General features: G+C 43.5%; 1 protein-coding gene across 2 annotated transcripts in view; it reads right to left on the reverse strand.

Annotated features, from left to right (window-relative positions):
- Positions 1–1,906: 1,906 nt before the first annotated feature.
- LOC132404239 (calcium-binding protein 1-like) overlaps positions 1,907–19,625 on the reverse strand; it is a 108,426-nt gene continuing 90,707 nt past the window's right edge. The window contains exons 2-7 of one of the 2 annotated variants that reach the window (XM_059988353.1): positions 19,502–19,532; positions 17,140–17,241; positions 12,154–12,297; positions 9,586–9,695; positions 7,328–7,475; positions 1,907–5,864 (exon numbers count right to left, since the gene is read on the reverse strand). In XM_059988353.1, the coding sequence (XP_059844336.1) occupies positions 5,839–5,864; positions 7,328–7,475; positions 9,586–9,695; positions 12,154–12,297; positions 17,140–17,241; positions 19,502–19,532 (561 nt within the window). In that variant the 3' untranslated portion in view covers positions 1,907–5,838. The remainder of the gene's footprint in view (positions 5,865–7,327; positions 7,476–9,585; positions 9,696–12,153; positions 12,298–17,139; positions 17,242–19,501; positions 19,533–19,625) is intronic. The other variant, XM_059988354.1, reaches the window with a different exon arrangement.

The following is a 19,625-nucleotide window of genomic DNA, read 5'->3' on the forward strand; positions in this document are numbered from 1 at the left end:
TATTGAGAATCTTGTGGAGACACTGACCAGAGTAAAGCAATGGCAAAATGTTTCTGTAGATCAATTTGCCAAGACCAGTCATGGTCATGGGACTACGATGGCCTACGTCATACGAGACACCACATACCAGGGACAGGCGGTAATCTTTGAGAAATAGTTATCCCGCAGACTGGGTTCCTTCACTCACAGCAGCAGTGACCAGGGTGAAAGAGCTTCTGTTGTAGAAGGCTCCATTCAGGCTCGTTAGTTCATCAACTTGCTCTCCTAATCTAACATGACCATCTCCAAGCTGCTATCTGGTCACTTTGAAATCCCACAATTTTCCACAAAGGAATTTTAACATCCAATTCTTTTTTTTCTTAACTTAATATGGTTTGTTATCACCCCAATCAAGTGGTGGTGGCAACCCTTCAATTATTTAATTTAAGCTTTTATCAGCATGACAGTCTGTTCAAGTTGCCTCATGAACTTGCCCAGTGCCATTTAAATAGTCCCGAACCCTCAGGGCCAGCCGGCGTATCTCTGCTAACATCCTAATGAAGTCACCTTGCATCCTTACTTTAGCTTGTTGTCATTCTTAAAATAATACCACCCAGTTCTCTGATTAACACCGAACTAAACCTTCCTTTAAGTTCTGCACTCGCTGTGTATTTTAGCAATCTAAAGAGAACTATATGATACTTGCCATGGTCTGAAGATGCCTCAAAGGGGTTATTGATTGGATTACACTAAATGCAGTCAACCCTGTGACCAGTTGTTTCAATGAATACACCAGGATTTAACCAATAACACAATTCTAATGTGGGCCACATGTTCTTAAAGTGAACTAAAGGAACCCATTCTAACTGAGTCAAGCAGGATTGAAAAAACGCTTTGTCACTCCAATGACACAATGGGTAGAGTAGATGGGGAGAATTGTTCCTCTTGACTCCATGAGGGCAGGAGACTGAAGGTGTTTAAGTAACCACCCCCCCCACTGGGATCAATTTCTTTCCTGAGAAGAACATTTGCTCCTAACATTGACAGGTACATGTTCATTTCAGTAATTTACAGGACCAGGAACATTCTCATAATGTTTCTCTAGACGCTGGAAGGGAGAGCAAAATCTAATCTCGCTTTGTGACCATTTCAGAACTGGGTAATAAGACTATACAATACAGGAGCTATATTAGACCATTTGACCACCTGCCAATCAATCACAGCTGATTTATTACCCTCTCAACCCCATTCTTCTGCCTTCTCCCCATAGCCTGTGACACCCTTACTAATCAAGAACCTATCAACCTCCACTTTAAATATACCCAATGACTGTGTCTCCATAGCCCTCTGTGGCAATGAATTCCACAGATGCACCATCCTCTGGTTAACGAAATTCTGCCTCATCGCTGTTCTAAAGGGGTCTTCTATTCTGAGGCTGTGTTACCTGGTCCTAGACTCCCCCGATATTGGAAACATCCTCTCAACATCCACTCTCTCTAGGCTTTTCAATATTCCTACCAGCAAAGGGCCCAGACTCAGGGTAAAATGCCTGGTCTAGCACCCTCACCAACAACTACACATCATAATTTCCTGACAGGCCTGGTTGGTTTGAGCCTTTGACTGATGTAACTACAATATTAATTCTAGTTACGCATACAACAGAAAAAAAAAACATGTTTGCAAACAAGAACGGAGCTGCATTATTCACTACTACAGCAATACCTCAACTCTGGAAAACAAGAATTATCTCGAACCACAACAGAGGGAAATCTAGTGAAACACACAGATACAACTTCAGGCAGATATTTATAAATAACCATTTTAAATCTCAATTTAATTATCCTGCAAACTGATCCCAACAGAGTATAATTACACTGAGTGAATACTTGCTAGTCTTTAGAAATAGGTCAAACTATATGATTTCCACAGACAGAGAGACCTGTAGGATGAAACTGAGTACTACAATTAAAGGGTGAGTCCTGCCACACCATCACAACAGCTGCTTACTAACTAAAACCCATGGAAGTTGCCTATTTAAAGCTTTTCCTTCAACTATTGGCTCTATTATCTTTGGAATTATAGAATCCTACAGCTTGGAAACAGGCCATCGACCCGACTCATCCATACTAACTAGTGGACACCCTTCCAAACAAACCCCATTACCCAGCACTTGTCTAAGTGAGTCAAGTGCTCATCTAGGTGCTTCTTCAATGCTATTAGCCTCCCAGATTTAACCACTTGGAGGAAGACGTGGAGTATTGGGTAACCGCAGACAAAATGCTGGAGGAACTCAGCAGGTCAGGCAGCATCTATGGAGAGGAATAAACAGTCGATGTCTCAGGCTGAGACCCTTTGTCAGGACTGGAAAGGAGGAGGGGAAGGAGAAAGGGGTACACTCTGGCCGGTGTTAGGTGAAGTCAGATGAGGAGAAAGGCAGGTGAGTGGGTGAAGGGGATGAAGTGGGAGGTTGTGGGTAGAAGAGGTAAATGGCTGAAGAAGGAGGAACCTGATAGTAGAGTGGACCATGGGAGAGAGGGAAGGAAGAGAGGCATCAGAGGGAGGTTATAGGCAGGTGAGAAAAGTGGGGAGTCAGAATGGAGAACGAAACAAGAGAGAGGCCAAATGGGGAGAATTTGAAGGAAGTTGATGCTCATGCTGTCAGGTTGGAGGCTAAACAGACAGCATTTGAGGTGTTGCTCCCCAACCTGAGAATGTCGTCATCGTAACAGTAGAATGCACAGTAGAGTATGTGTGCAGTTTAAGTCATCGTGTTATAGGAAAGATGTTATTAAACTAAAAAGAGTGCAGGAAAGACTCACCTGGACTTGGGGGCCTGAGTTACACGAGGAGGATGCATGAACTAGGACTTTATCCCCTGGAACATAGGAGATTGAGTGATCACCTGAAAGGGGTATCTAAGATCATGAGGGGCACAGGGTGAAACCATGTAGTCTTTTACCTGGGGAGGGAATGCTATAAGCATGAGGACATAGGTTTAAAATCAGGGGCAAAAGGGACATCAGGGGCAGCAAAGGATGGGGTGTCCTTGGAATGAGCTGCCAGAAGTAGTGGTTGAGGTGAGCACATCAGCAACACTTAAAAGCCAGCTACTTGGATATGAGAGGTTTACAGGGTCTAGGACAAACACAGGAAGATGAGACTACCTTGCTGGGCAACGCAATGAGGGTAGACCTGTTGGTTGAAGACCCTGTGGTGCGACTCTATGACTTTATCTCAGGCAAGAGATTGCAGGTACTTTACACTCTCTGGGCGAAGGAGTTTCAGTTAAGTGGGAAAAGATTCAGATATTATATAAGGGGATCTATTTACCTCTGATATGGAGATAGTTCTTCTGCAGTCTGCCTTCTTGAGAGCTCACATAATTTTATAAACCTCGATCATGTGACTCTTAACTTCCTCTGCTCTGGTGTGAAAAGGCTAGGCTTCCTCTGACTCTCCCTTCACTACATCCCGGTGAAGCTCCTCCGCAGTGCCAACACATCGTCCCTATGCCTCAGCGACCAGAACTGCACACAGTACTTCAGCTGAGATCCGACCAAGGTGTTGGAGTATTTATGTTCCTCCTTCTGCAGTCAGTGCCCTGCTAATGAAAGCCAGCATTCCATATGCCCTCCTAACCATACTGCCTTACCTGTGTTGCCACGTTCAAGGATCTATGAACTTCTAGTCCTATGTTCCACTGTTCCTCAAAGTCCCTTAAGACCTGACCATTCATGGCCTCAATAGTGCTCCTAGAATTTGAACTTAACTCGTTGTGCAGGGAACAGCTGGAATCATACCAACCTGACGAAGGGTCTCGGCCCAAAACGACGACAGCGCTTCTCCCTATAGATGCTGCCAGGCCTGCTGTGTTCCACCAGCATTTTGTGTGTGTTGCTCCCAAATTTGTTCTCTGTTTACTCATCTCTCTCCCTCCTCCAGAGCTTAGGGTAAAGGTAACAATCTTGTTTCTGGGAACTGCTTATTTTGAAAGAGGTTCTGATGTTTCTACCTCCCAGCAATATGGTGACTGACCTGTGCCAGGGTAAACCAGACAGACTGTGGAGAACATTGAACGTGGTTAGTGTTACTTCAGCTCATCTCAAACGGGGCTGCAATGGAGCTGTTACTGTTCCCTTCAGACACTCATGGTATTCCTGACCTGCTCTGCTCTAGTCAAAGTAGAGATTTTGTGTGGGTGTGGTACTTTTAAAAAAATGCTCTACTGCATCTCCTTTGAAACATCTTCACATTACACTGCCAACTGCAGAGGAACGAGAGGCAACCCACGGGCCAGCTTCTGGAGTTAAAGTTGGCTTCCTATATTGAGAACTCCTTAAAGCCACAGAAGTCTTGGTTACGTGTGCTTCATGTGCGTTATGGTGTTGTCAATGCAATGTACTCATAAAATTCAATGGAGCCACACTTCAGAAACGAGAACCACACAGTAAGAATGAACTCCCATCTCCCACTGTCATTGCAACAGTGACGCTGAGGCTGTGATTACAAGCATAAAGTAAATGCAGAAAGAGAAAGGCTCATCACCCACCATGCTTTCAAACACCACTTAAACGTTTCATCATTGCAGACAATTCCTTAACTCCCTGAATGCCAGTCATTCATTGTCCCTTTCTGAGGGAGAGGCCCGAAGTCAGTGAAAAGAAAGTTCTCCCTCGACGTTAGGGCAACACGGGATGCATGCAATCTGGCGGGATTGTTGTTTATACAGCAGCTTCACTCTGACCCTCGTTAACATGTTCATCCCACAGCAGGAGAGAGATTGAGAATATCCAGATTGGGAAAGGCTGAAAGGACCTTCTTGAGCATTTCAGTCCAGATTCACCACAGCTGTCTAGGCAGAAACCTGAGGCAATTTGATACATGATGAAGGGGAAGATTTCTGATGTTAACATCCCTCATCGCGATCAGGATGAAACAGAAAAAGAATCACAGAGCACAGGAGGTCATCAAGTTGTGTTGGCTCTAAGCTGTCTCAGAACTGAACTGTTCCTCTACACCCTTGCAGAGTTTACCCCTTTAATTCCCTGCGGAAACTTATGACCCAATCTGTTTCTGATGCCTTTTCAGGCTGTGTACCCCAGCACGTCACTGAAAATGGATGCGGGAGTTAGATCCAATTCAAACCTTGAAGGAAGGGTGAGCTGGTGCGTTGCCATGGGGAGAGTTGTGGAGCATCCCCATTGCATTGTTAAGTACAATATCACCACAAAACCTACCAGCAACTGGAGATCTCATTTCCTCTGTGAAACTATTTAGAACTTTGAGAGCATGAATTAATTTCCTATCTGGCATTTCACTGCAACTATCAATTCATTTGTTTCAATGTTGCATTAACCTCGCAGAGACAAATCAAACAAAAGTGCGTCAGTATGATTAATACAGACACAAAACAAATCTTATCCCTGATATTCTGTTTCACAGAAGGCTAAATCCTGTAAAGCCTCATAAAAGACTGTCAAATTATAAATAGCTTGTTACAACTTTACATTTCACCTGTCAATGATGTGTGCGATTTTATTTTGAGCACTGCATACTTATAGATTAATCTCACCACCGTGTTTATATGTACAATCCTTGGTGGGGATCACCTGTATATGATTCTGGGATGATGTTTAATGTGAAATCCAGGTAGCATGACAGTAGAAAGAGTTGCAGTTTGTTACACAGTGCCCCAGCATGGCGGGCACTTGGCATTTCTTCAGTAGCTCGGAACAGAAAAGTTTTGCTCCCTAGCCAGCAAGGCTGTTTAATAGTCTCAAGTAGAGTATGAAGACACTGCATCAGTTTGTGTTATTTGGTGGCTATTTGCCAACTTGGTCCAGAGGTCGTTTCCCTTGGTCAGCGAGACATCATCCGGACAAACTCTGCCGAGGTAAAAGTTTGGAGAAGAATAACATTAACTGATGAACACAACTTGAGATACACAGCCTAAGCTTCAGTTCAGAGCTCTGTGAAACATGATTAACAGGCTGTAGAGACAGAAACTGGCCAACGATCCCTAACCCCACTTCCCGTCTGTATAAATGTGGTACAGGAGAGTGGATTGTATGGGGACGGTAAGGATCATATGCAGTGTATCATTACATGGATTGTGTGCGAGTGTGGCGAGTATGTGTAGAGCATGGTCGTGAGAGTTTACAGTGCTGTGTGAGACGTGTGTAAAAGTGTGGCGAGTGAGGGCAGTGTACAATTGTGTGTGTGCAGAAGTGTGGGAATAGTGCATAAACATGATGTCTAACATGTGTATGATGAGCACTGAATAAGATTGTGGCATGTTTGAGTTGGTGCTCTGTGTGTGAGAGTAGTGTATGAATATGTCAGGATTTGTGCGACTATGCATAATTGGCAGGAATTTCTGAAAACACTGGAGAAAGCCTCACTCTCTCTCTCAAGTAACATTGTCAGCTTTTTCACATCCTCGGTCAAGGTTATTCCCAAATTACTGAAAGATAGCCCCTCCAAGAATGCAACTTGACATCTTAGAAACTTAGAATCTTAGAAAACCTACAACACAGTACAGGCCCTTCAGCCCACAAATTCTTGCATCTCCCTGCGTGAGTTTTTCAGCAGAAGCATCAGAAATGGCTACATACACTTGAACTCCCGGTGGTTTAGTACACTTCCCAACTTTGGCAGTGATGAGATTCAAGGTTGTTTAATGTCATTTCCGGTACACAAGTGTAAAGGGAAACAAAGGAATTATTATCCCAGATCCAAAAAAAAAAGTCAGAAAATGAAAAGACAGTCGGAATGACCAGCCACTCGGTTTCACAGCTCAGGGATGGAGAGTCACGGGGACTCTTGTGTCATCTTTCACTCACTTTCATTCCACAAATATTCAGATGCTCAAATGCACTTGTGTTCCCAACTTAATCGTTGATCTAAGAGCCAGTGTGGAAGCTTGGTAAAAGTAAAATTCATCAATCAGTGCAATTTTTAAAGCTCAATATTACCAAACTTTGAACTGCAATCTCTTCTGCGAAGAGTTAAGCTGAACATCTGTACACACGCTAAGTCAGTCCAAACATATTCAAACTAAGAAATACAATTGAGGAGGCAAAGACATTTGTTAATAAACTTTGTCACAGTGAGTGAAAACCAGATAGATTAAACATCATCTTTGTCCCCAGGGTTTGGTAGGTGAAGTAGTGGGGAGGGGACAGGTGAGAGTGGATCAGCCATTACCCATATGGGATGACCTAGGAGGTGCTGGGGGGGGGAGACAAGAATGGGATGAGTCTCAGGCTGGTGATGTGGGGGTCGGCTTTGTCCCAGTACACACAGTGAGTTTTGGACGTGATGCACAGCCCCACTATCTGCTTCTCACCTTCAAAGTCAACACGCCCATCACCGTTCAAGTCCACATCTTTCAGTATTTCTTCAATGTCCCGGTGTCCGATCTGTTGGCCGAGTAACTTCTTCATGGCTTCACGGAGCTCTGTCGTGCTGATCTCCCCGTCTCCATTTGTGTCGAACTGTACTTAAGGAATCGGACGCAGTCTCAATGGACAGCACTGTGAAACACCACATGAAACACACAATACGCCATTCCTCCCATCCATTTCCTGCTGGCTGTATGTATCATGCAAGCCTCCAATCCATTCTTCCCTGATTATCCACATCTAATTGCTTTTCATCCATTTATTCATCTATCCCTTTAACACCTTTGTACTATTTGCCCCAACACTTCCCAGCATAGCGGATCTCACCCGCAAGTACCAGGCTCTACTTTAGCAGGCCGAAGGAGATGGCCTGCCTTGTGATTAGAGAACCGTGTCTGTGCATGGGTGAATGGGTGGGAGGGAGGAAAGGGACTTATTTCACTGTTTTTCTTTTGTTGCTTGCTCTGTCCTGCTTCGTTGTGGTCTGCGTAGTTCTGCCAAGCACTGAGGGCATGCTTTGTTGGTGCCGGAATGTGTGGTGACACTCGCGGGCTGCCCCCAACACATCCTCGGGACTGTTGTTTGTTAATGCAAGTGATGCATTTCACTGTATGTTCCGATGTACTGTATGTGTAATATATAAACTTGAATCTTGGATCTACTTCAATGAATCACACCGGGGATGAACTTTCTTGCTTATTTGCTCTCTGCTGGCTCATACACGGCAGTCACAATATCCTGAGGTTGGAGTCTATAAAATGGCTGGTCCTCCCAAACCAAGGAAGTGCTGCATTCTGGGGGCTCCAAATGCCTGTCAGAAATCAATATTATTGACTTATCAATTTACAACAGATGATCTGGTCATCAGCACATTACTAAACACAGGGGCGTGCCGTGGGAAAACTTGCTGCCATCATTCCTAAATCACTGCAATGCCCTGTACATAAATGCCCTCTGCTGCCAGTTGCCACTTTGGGATGTGCGGAGACCTTGAGACTTCCTCAACAATATCAGCTATTTCCCAGAACGTTTGGCACCCTCGGTTTTCAACCTTCCATGGCGTCACTCTTCTTACCTCCGTGACCTTCCCCAGCCCCACAACTACAGGAGTTATCTGTGCTAGCCCGAGCCAGAGCTCTGGTCTCTCGAGCATTAGTCTCACAGTAACCCAGGCTCAGTCCTGACCTCCAGCGCTGTCTATGCGTGGAGTTCGCAGGTTCTCCCAGGAGCTGAATGGGTCGCCTGTGGGTGAGGTGGCTTTAACCTACATCCCAAAGAGTGTGGGAGAGCGGGAGAATCTAGGGAGATGATGGCAATTAACTGGGATTAGTTTAGGACCAGTGTGAGCAAATGTCTGATGTTCCATGTATGGTGAGCTGTATCCATGCTCTGTGAGTAAAATACATGAGTAAAATGGAGCGGGTTCTACTCTTAGCTGTCCAGACCTTAAGCTCTGGAATTTCCCCTTTAGGCAGTTTTTCCTTCTCCCTCCATCCCTCTTCTCCTTTAAGATGCTCCTAAAATCCTGCCTCATCCATTCCAGAATGTGGACTGGGCATCAGGTTTTGTCTGCAGGTATGAGGTACGGAAAAAGCGAGATGGCAAACATTTTGTATATGAAGGGCAATCCTGTATTTACCCTCATACATATTTACTCCATATTATCGGCACTAAGAATTGTGGCCCTCACTGTCTGCCCTAATAGCTCAACGTGCCTTATGCCGAACAGCGCCTACACCCTCTCGATCACTCAGGGACGGCAGGTGAGCTGTTCAATCTGTACAGTTCCTGTCCTTTGAAACGTGCCCACAGCTTCCCTTTTCGGAAGAGGAGAAAAGGCCATTCAGCCCAATCTGGCACCTCACCCCTGCCATCCCAGAATGTCTGAACTGCTCAGTTTGGCAGAATATTCAGGGATAAGCTTCCATTATATAGAACAGTTAGAATTGTCCAAAAGAATAGCACATCAGTCTTTGTCATTTTTATGATCTTCCTAACCCTATTTGTTAACCCATTCTATTTCCGGTGAGAGAGGATGTGACACCAAACCAGGTCTTGAAATTTACATGGGGGTTCACCTGCTTTCCCAGCAGAACTTTGCCGGGATCCCCATGGAAACGTGAAGGACCTTGACTCAGAGGTTTCCTCAGGAGATTGGGGGAAAAGGGAGCCGCGCTTATTTAAGAGTTGTGGAAATGGTCACCTCCTTGAAAGCATCCCGGAGCTCTTTCACCCCAATCATGTCAGCCGTTTCCGCCAAAAGCTTGGGTCCCATCAATTCCAAAAAGTCATCAAAATCAACATGGCCGCCCACTAAAAGTAAAACATACAAAAACAAGAGGCCTGGTGACAAACTTACTTCAAATGTATTCATTCTGAGAATGCTCAAGCAATCATACTGGGTCGCTAAAATTATTTTTCAGAATTTAGTGATTAAATATTCAGTGCCTTTGTAGGTCAGTCCATGAACTGCTATTTTAATGAAGCTAGCAATATGTTAAACAGGAGAAATTAATGTATTGAGATACTCGTCAAAGGATTATCACACTGACCCCTTGATCCATGATCAACCAACATCCAATATGAATTCTAGGGGTGACATCCACCCTCTTCATCGGGTCCTTGTTTAGGCTGGTCCAAAATACAACAGATAATAAGAATTTCTAATAATATTTTAAATTGAAAATAGTTAACAAAATGAATGTTGGACCAATAGAAAGTGAGTTTAGCAATTAATAATAGAAAACGAGGAGATGGGAAATGAGTGTTTTACGTCAGTCTTCACCACAGACAATGTGCACAACTTGTGAAACAGCTACAAATTGGGAATCGGAAGGCATGGAGGAACTTGGAAAAATTACAGTGTCTGGAGACTGGAGACCAGAGGCCTATCCTGGAGTTGGAGGCTGTCCATTTGTGTGGTGGGCGGGAGGGGTAAAGGGGCCTGTTTTGCTGCTTATTGTGTTCTCTGTTTCTTGCTGAACATAAGGACACGGTGCTGGAGTGTGTGGTGACACCTGAGGTCTCTCCCCAGCACATCCCTAGGTGTGTCGGTTGTTAACGCAAATGATGCATTCACTCTATCTTTCGATGTACTTGTGATAAATAAATTAAACCTAAGCCTAAGATTAAGGAAATAGTACTAGGTGAAAAATGGAGCTGTGGACTGCCAAGTCTCTGGGTCTTGATGGATTTCATCCCAGAATCTTAAAGTTGGCCAGTGAGACTGCTGACATGCTGATTTTAGTTTTTCAAAATTTCCTAGCTTTGGGGCAGGAAAACAGCAAACGTAACTCTGTTATCCAGAAAGGGAAGGAGACAGAAAGCAGGAAACCACAGGCGGAATAACTCAGCAGTGTGGAAATAATAGAAGCTACACAGACTGGACATGGAGAGGGTGTTTCCTATAGTGCAGGGTCTAAGACCACAGACCTCAGAATACAGGGAGGTCCCTTTAGAACGGAGAAGAGGAGGAATTTCTTTTGCCAGAGGGTGGTGAATGTGTGGACAGATGGCTGTGAAGGCCAAGTCTTTGGGTGCATTTGGTGAAGGTTGATAGGTTCTTGATTAGTAAGGGTGTCGACGGTTACTTGGGTTGAGGGGTAAGTCATGATAGAATGGTGGAGCAGACTTGATGGGCTGAATGGGCTAATTCTGCTCCTATGTCTCATGATCCAATATTTAAAAGATGTTACGGAAATAGCAAGGTGATCAGAGAAAGTTAATGTGGTTTTGAGAATTGGGAATCATGTTTGACCAATTTATTAGAGGTTGTCTTTTTCAAAGAAATGCGAATGAAAGGGTATTGGTGAATGCATGATCCTTAGACTTCCAGAAGATTGAAGTAGAAAAGTCTGAGAGGTAACTGGCTGTTGTCGACAGATAATTGGCTGGCTAACAGAAAACAAAGAGTAGGCATGAATGGGAAGTTCATGCGTGGTGTACCATTGGGATTGGTGCAGGAGCTTCAACACTATCACTTATAGTACATCAATTATTTGGAAGAAGGAATCAGGTTTGATTACTACAATCCCTGACAAGAAGCTAGGAAAATAAATTCTGAGGAGGAGAGAACAGATAGACAAGGTAAGAGAACAGAGATTGCCAAAAGTATAATGAGAGGAAAATTGAAAGAGCCAACCTTGCGGAAAAGCAGGTTATCTAGGTGCTGAAAGATTGTACAGCTGTTGTTTAGAACAGTAAAGGGGAGAGGCAATGGAAACAAGGAGGATCCGGCTTGTTTTCAGTGTTCCCAGAAACAAGAAGCAGGCGCCCAGGAGTCCTGGCCTCAGCATCCAGGAGATGTTGGTACCTGCGTTCCTGCTTCATAGGGAAGTGATGTTATTGTTGCAGGCAAGAGGGCAGATTATGACCTTGCCCAGTGAGACCCTTAGCTTTACAGCCAGGAGAGACTAACCAAGTAACAGGCTGACTGAAACCCCTCCAGCATCGAGGGAATTCCTTCTACCATCAGCATCAGCCCTCGTCAGTACCTCTCCTTCACTTAGGGAGCAACTCCTAAGGCACTGCTGTGATCATGCACACATCCTTGGAGCCTATATCCCGGTGGCTGGTCCAGTGTTGAAGCACTGTGCTGCTCCATCAGCCTCGTGCCACACATGAAATGCCGTGAGCATTCCGTTTGACTCAGTGAGTGGTCCAAGTAGACCCAGCATACAGATCTGAGGCAGCCCCTCCAATTGGTGTCATCCACTGAGTTCAACATTCAATGGAACATGTCTGATGAAGTCAACATTGTGTGTGAACTCACAGTTCATGTTAATTTGCTGGGAGAGTTCAATCAGCTCCATCTCGGTTGGCATGTAGCCCATTGTTCGCATGCAGTTGCCCAGATCTTTACAGCCAATGAAACCATCCTTGTCCTTATCAAATTCTCTGAATGCGTCTCTTAGCTCTGTCAACAAAGAACCACAAAATCAAAAATAATACTTCATTTACAAGTCAAATCAAAATACCATGAAACCAACATTACATAGAAGACTACAGAACAGTACACATCTTTTGGATCTTGATTTGTGCAATCAAAGATCAATCTAATCTTTCCCTCCAACACAGGGCTCCATTTTTATCAGCATTCGCTTTGTAACTTCAGTGTAGAACACTGCCTACAGAGATGTTTCGCAAAGTGTTTATCTGTGTAAGTGGAGCTATTAGGACGAAAGTCAGGAAGAGAGAGTGATAGAGATGTTTGGGGAAGAAATTCAGAGCTTAAGGCCAAAGCTGGTCCTTCCAAGGTGTGGGGTTCCATGCTGAGAGATGCACAGAAGCTTAGTGCAGCCTCCACAAAGGCTCTGTGGGGAAGGACCACAGTCTAGGGTCCTGCCACCACTGGACACTGAGGGGTTGGGTCCTGTGTAACAGACTCTCAAATGCTTTTGCATTGTTTAAGGAGGAAACACGAGTGGTTTTGACACATTGAAACATATTTTATTGACTTGATGGTACGATTAATGTAGAGAAAGTCCAGTTATGATTGTATTTCTTGCTTATATTATGATTAAAGTATATGTTTGAAGTTACATACTTTGAAGCCTGCCTGAAACTCACTAGTGTTCCACAGCAAAATATTATCCATAACCAAGTGTTGCAAACTGGCATTTTCAAAGACCATACGCACAGAATGCTGGAGGAACTCAGCAAGCCAGGCAGTATCAATGGAAAAGATTAAGCAGTTGGTGTTTCGGGCCGAGACCCTTCATCAGGATTTGATTTCTGGTTTCTGTTGCTTGACATTCAATGGCCAGGAGTTTGTGCTGAGATACTTGCAGAAGCTGCGAGAAGACCATACAAGGGTTCTCAGGGGTGAGGTCTCAGTTTAGGTTCCTCCCACTATAGATTAGTTGAGTTGAGTTTATTATTGTGATAAGTACTGAGACACAGTGAAAAGTTCTTGCTTGGGTGCCGTCCAAGCAGATCACTCTGTACCTAATTACATCACGGCAGCAGGAAACAGAATGCAGAACATAGTGTTACACTGACTGAGACTGTGCAGTGCAAGGGTCATGATGAGGTAGATTGTCAGACCAAGAGATCATCGATTAGCTGAGGTCTGTCTTAAAACCCCATGAACTCTGCTCAAGAACTATATATCACAACTAACAAGTCGTAAGACCATATGATATAGGAGCAGAATTAGACCATTTGGCCAATGTGTCTGCTCTGCCATTTCATCATGGCTGATCCAATCTTCCTCTCAGCCCCAATCTCCTGCCTTCCCCCTGTATCCCTTCATGCCCTGACCAATCAAGAATCTATCAACCTCTGCCTTAAATATACCCCATGACTTGACCTCCACAGCCTGTAGCAACGATTTCCACAGATTCACCTCTCCCTGGCTAAAGAAATTCCTCATCTCCATTCTAAAAGGACAGCCCTCAATTCCGAGGCTGTATCCTCTGGTCTTAGATTCTCCCACCAGAGGAAACATCATCTCAACATCCACTCTATCAAGGCCTTTCACCATTCGATAAGTTTCAATGCAGTCACCCTCATTCTTCTGAATTTGTGTGAATACAGGCCCAGAGCCATCAACCGCACTTCATACGACAAGCCATTCAATCCTGGGTCATTTTCATGAACCTCCTTTGAACCCTCTCCAGTTTCAGCACATCCTTTCTAAGGTAAGGGGCCCAAACCTGCTCACAATACTCCGTGAGGCCTCACCACTGCCTTATAAAATGTCATCTTTACATCCTTGCTTTGATATCCTAGTCCTCTTGAAATGAACGCTAACATTGCATTTGTCATTGGCTAAGAAATGAGGAAACCAATAATTTCTGATGAAAGTGCTAACTTGATGGTTTTGCATTCGAGTTATCATACACATGACTTTTCCAAGATTATTTTGTTATGTAAAGGGCAGAAGATTTGCCTCTAACAATGCCCCAAAGGGCTAGGTAAGAACCACCCAGTGTCCTGACCATGGCTCCCAAACTGACTTGACTCAATAAAGTTTCATGAAGGCTTTCTGTATTCCAATGAAAACATCCGTTCTAAGTTACATAACCCACTAAGGTTTATACCAGAGCTCACTGTGTGTGCTAGTTTAGCTTTGCTATCGGTTAGTGCTGTCTTTTGCAATCTCAAAGCTTAAAGTCATGGAAATACTGAGCAAACCATTGCAGCAAGACAGTCGGTGGAGTAAAGCCTCTGAAATGCTGGCTTGTAGTGCATTTCAAAGTCAAAGTGAATTTATTATCAAAGTACATATGAACAGTATCTGTCACCATACACTACCTTGAGATTCATTTTCTTGCAGGTATTTACAGGAAAATAAGAAATACAATATAATTTACAAAAAACTATACATAAATAAAGATTAAAGAACAACCAACTTGAAAAATTGTGCAAGTAACAAAAAGTAAGTAATACGGAGAACACAAGTTGAAAGTGAATCTATAGGTTGTGGAATCAGTTCAGAGAAGGGGTGGGTGAAGTTATACACACCGGTTCAGGAGCCCGATGGCTGTAAAGTAATAATTGTTACTGACCCTGGTAGTGTGAGGCTTAAGGCTCTTGTACCTCCTGCCCAGTGGTAGTATTGAGAAGAGAGCGTGGGCTTGATGATGGATGTTGCTGTCTTGTTGCAGTGCTCCTTGTAGGTGTGTTCTTGGTGGAGAGGGCTTTGTCTGTGACGGTCTGGGCTGCATCCACCACTCTCTGTAGATGTTTCCACACCAGGCTGTGGCACAACCAGCTAGGATACTCTCCATTGTGCATATACATTTAATCTACTCCAGCATTTGCTGATCATGGGATATATTCCAATTGTTGTAGTGGAACCTTTAGTGGACCACAGCTTGCTGTGGGCAGTCTCATGCAGGCATTATTTTAACTTTGAAAAGAATATTTATTCTTAATATATGCAATACATACAAATGGAAATTGATTTTCTCTGCATTTAAATCGATACATTCCTTTGAAATGCACCAACGGCACTTCTCATGTTTTGTAACAGATGCACTTAGTCAGGTGACAGAGATGGGAAGGGGTCCAGAAAAGGAGTGTGAACATAGAGCATGTAACAGAGAAGGAAAGTTTACCTTTTTGTTTCAATTACATGGCATTCTGTCCTGTTTATTCATTGCTTTATTATGGACTCTAGGTAGTACCTCTCATGAAGGACATGCCACGTCATTTTACAGGAAGATTGAAGTTCCTTCCTTCCATTTTGGAATGAGGTTAAAGGATCTCGAAAGCAAAAGGTGAATGCTCTGGGATTAAAACTGGACCAAGTTAATTTTTGCAGCACCAGGATACCCCTGTGCTATCTGACTGCCATGTAATTGGTTAGAAACCCACTCCAACCCCAGTTCAATTATTGATTCCTTGCCCATTATCACCTCCAGATCGGTTTTGGCATAGAGCAGAGTGGAGTACAATCCCTAGCTTCTGGCAAACGGCCTGAATCGACGCAAGTGTGACTCTGCCACTGAAATCACTTTATCAGCTACAGCTCTACACCTGCTCGTTAACACAAATACCTGCTCAGCCAATCATGTGGCAACAACTCAATGCATAAAAGCATGCCGACATGGTCAAGAGGTTCGGTTGTTCCAACATCAGGATGGGGAAGACATGTGATCTAAGTGACTTTGATGTGGAATGATTGTTGGTCCCAGAAAGGGTGGTTTGAGTATCGCAGAGTCTGCTGATCTCCTGGGACTTTCACACACAGCAGTCTCTAGAGTTTACAGAGAATGGTGTGAGAAACAAAAAGGAAAATCCAGCGAATGCCAGTTCTGTGGGTGAAAATGCCTCGTTAATGAGAGAGGTCAGAGGCGAATGGCCAGACTGGTTCAAGCTGACAGGAAGGCGACAGTAACTCAAATAACAACATGTTACAACAGTAGTGTGCAAAAGAGCATTTCATAACACACAACACATTGAACTTTGAAGTGGATGGGCTACAGCAGCAGAAGACAACACCAAGTTCCATTCCCATACCTAATAAAGTGGCCACTGGTTGTACATAATAATATTAAGTGTTTAGTATAAAATCAGAGAACAAGTCTCTTCCCCAACAATTACAAGCTCAAAGGGAACTCCTAAATGCTACATCTGCTATTTTCCACCTTTTTTCCTTCTGGTTTAAGATGGTGCTGGTGTATCTTGTTGATGGCAGACAAAGCACAGAAAGCAACTAAGTACTTCATTAATAACACTTTTTTGCTAAACGATCACTGCAAACAATAGACTGTAGCTTCCCTGTCAGAGTTGAGCTTCCGAGCCGCCTGCAGAAGGTGGCATTTTTACAGTGGGAACTGAAGGTGCAGGACTGCTGTGGCATGGTGTGTATGGGCTGAATCAAGGTGGAGGGGTCTAGGCCGAAGAGTGGGGAATGAGCCAATGTTTGGCTATTCCTGGAATGAACTTGAAGGCAATTTGTTTTGGCAGAACCGAGGCGAGGCGAGCAGAATCGAAGTGGCGGGGCCCGGACCTGGGCCCAAGAGTGAGGCGAGACCCGAGGTTTGATCGATTTAAGCGCTGTGCTGAAGTGAGGTGGCAGGGCACCAGCGAGAGCTTATCGAAATGGCAGGGTCTGGGTCCGACAGTAAAGTCTGCATGATTTAAACGCCGGGCCAGGGTGTCGGGGCTGGAGACGAGGCACAGGCTGGTTCAAAACGCTGCTCCACGAGGTTTACTCGTCCCTGCGCTGAACTTCAACTCATTACTCTGCTAGGTTTACTCATCTCTGCTCCGAACTGCAGCTGCAACTATCACAGTGTCAACTCACCGTAGTGAACTTCAATTCTGAATGCTGTTTGCTTATTTGTATTGTTAGCATGGTTTTCCTTTTTTCTCTTTGCATGTTGGGTTTCTTTGCTTTGTGGCTTGCCTGTAAGGAGACGAATCTCAAGGTTGCATAAAGTTTACATACTTTGATAATAAGTGTACTTTGACTTGACTTTTTTGCAGAACCTGTTTAATCTGGGACTAAATGTTAAGGGGGGTTTCTGTACGTAGATCTCTGTGCATTGATGCTGTGCCTTGGACTAATTCCCCAGAGGTGACTTAGGCTTTATAATGCAATGTAAGGCTCTCTGTAAAGAATATTCACATTTTGTACTGCAAAGCAACAAGTGAAGATACAAGAACCACAGTCATTCCACAGGAAAAGTAGCCAAAATCACCATCAGTGATTAAAGGTGTGAAAAAATGCTTCAGGGGAAATTAACTCTCTATAAAGGACAATAAACTCTTGATGGAAGTCACTATCATTAATTACAATTTGGATCTCTGAATGAACACCCCAGTAATCATCAGTAAGAGTTGGGGGACTCAGCTAGCATTGATATTCGAACAGATGAATGCAATTCAGGAGAGTGTTCACAGATTCCCTCCCTCACCAAAATCCGGAATCAAACATTTCAAAGTAAGGGAGGGAATAAACAAATAAATGAAAAACAATCTCCAGCAGCTAAGGGCTGTATGAAACAATGATCTCAAATGAAATTAAATAGTGAAGATGAAAGGTGTGCAGAAGTGAGATGTAGGTGATGGCTCTGTGGTTGCAGTACAGCCCATTTATATTTCAAGCTTCCTTCTGCGTTACTTGCTCACTGGCACCATCAGTCACTCCTTGTCCCTGAGTAATGCATTTCAGCCATAATTCCAATTTCTTGCATCGGTGCTGTCTACTTCCTCAATTTCCCACAGCTGCAGTATCCATATTATGTTCACCAATTTCACAGTAATTATTGGCAAACTACGGCCAGTGAGCTCATTGTGATTCCCCAAACCAACTTCATGGACGGCAGCAGAATGGAAGGATTTTCTTACCTGATTTACAGCCTGGATACTGAACTGTTATTACAGAGATTAAGAGCCACTGCATCGCTAGAGTCCCTAGTATTAAAAGCATAATTTCGCTATACAATTATCATACTTTAGTTCCACTTGTGAAGGCTTCATGGATACAGTCCTCTGTAACTCTTAGAAAATAGGGGAAGCAATATTATTCTATTCATAATTATCCTTGAACAACATGATGATTAAACACACACACACATGCACGCGTACGAACACGGGCGCACACACCAGTATAACGTAATAAAACTTCCAGAGTTCACTTCATAAACAGCTCCATAAAAAGAACAAATTATTCTTCACACTTTAGCTATTTCTCATAATTCTGTACATAAGAGTTACTTGTTTTGTCACTCTTGGTATTCATTTAGTAATTTGCAATGGTTGGGAATGCACTGTTCAAGTAGATAGAGGAACAGATTCAATCATAACTTTGAAAGATAATTGAATAAAAAAAATGAAAAAGGAGGAATGCAAGACCAGGCTAGAGAAGATAGAGACCCTTGGCAGAAAGTGCTAATGAAGGGTCTCAGCCTGAAACATCGACTGTTTATTCCTTTCAATAGATGCTGCCTGACCTGCTGAGTTTCTCCAGCATTTTGTGTATGTTACTCCGCATTTCCAGCATCTGAAGAATCCCTTGTGTTAGGGAAGCAGTGGGGTGGGACTCACTGAAGAGCTCTTTCAAAGTTCTGGTACAGGGGTTCAATAACCTGTCCGTGCTGTATGATTCAATCGTATTGATCAGAGTATGACCATGCTATCTCTTAAAACAATATTCATCTACTGAGACATCTGATCATGTACTCTGGAGTGGCTAAAATGAATTCAGCCATTTTGGAAACAAGTTCCTAGTTCACCCTTTTGCCATAAGTTCATCAGACAAAGGAGCAAAATTAGGCCATTCAGCTCATTGAGTCTGCTCTCCCATTCCATCATGGGTAATTTATTATCCTCCTCAATCCCATTTATCTGCTTTCTCCCCATAACCTTTAGTGTACAGACTAATCAATAACTTATCAGCCTTGCTTTAAACATACCTAATGACTTGGCCTCCACTTTGGCAATGATTCCCAGAACCTAGTTATTCTGTGTTCAAATAGGTTGCATGAGGGAAGGAGGGAAAATGTAAATGCAGCATCTGTGCAAAACAGTCTGAAGGATTTGTTATGTGGTACTTAAAATGTGTAAAAAAGAGAAGGCTGCTTGTTTTTAACTATGTATTTCATACCAACATGTAAAAGGTTTCAATGTATCTCAAAATTCTGAAAATTAAAAGAATTGCTTACCTTCAATTTCTTCTGCTCCCAGTTCTCTGTCCTAGTGGCAAAAGAGTTTGCATTAGAATGGTTTAAGGATTGCGATGCAAAAACAATTAAGTCAAAAAGGATATTTTCCACTTCACGTTCCTTT

Source organism: Hypanus sabinus, chromosome 13 (genome assembly GCF_030144855.1).
Source record: "Hypanus sabinus isolate sHypSab1 chromosome 13, sHypSab1.hap1, whole genome shotgun sequence".
In the NCBI taxonomy this organism is placed as follows: domain Eukaryota; kingdom Metazoa; phylum Chordata; class Chondrichthyes; order Myliobatiformes; family Dasyatidae; genus Hypanus; species Hypanus sabinus.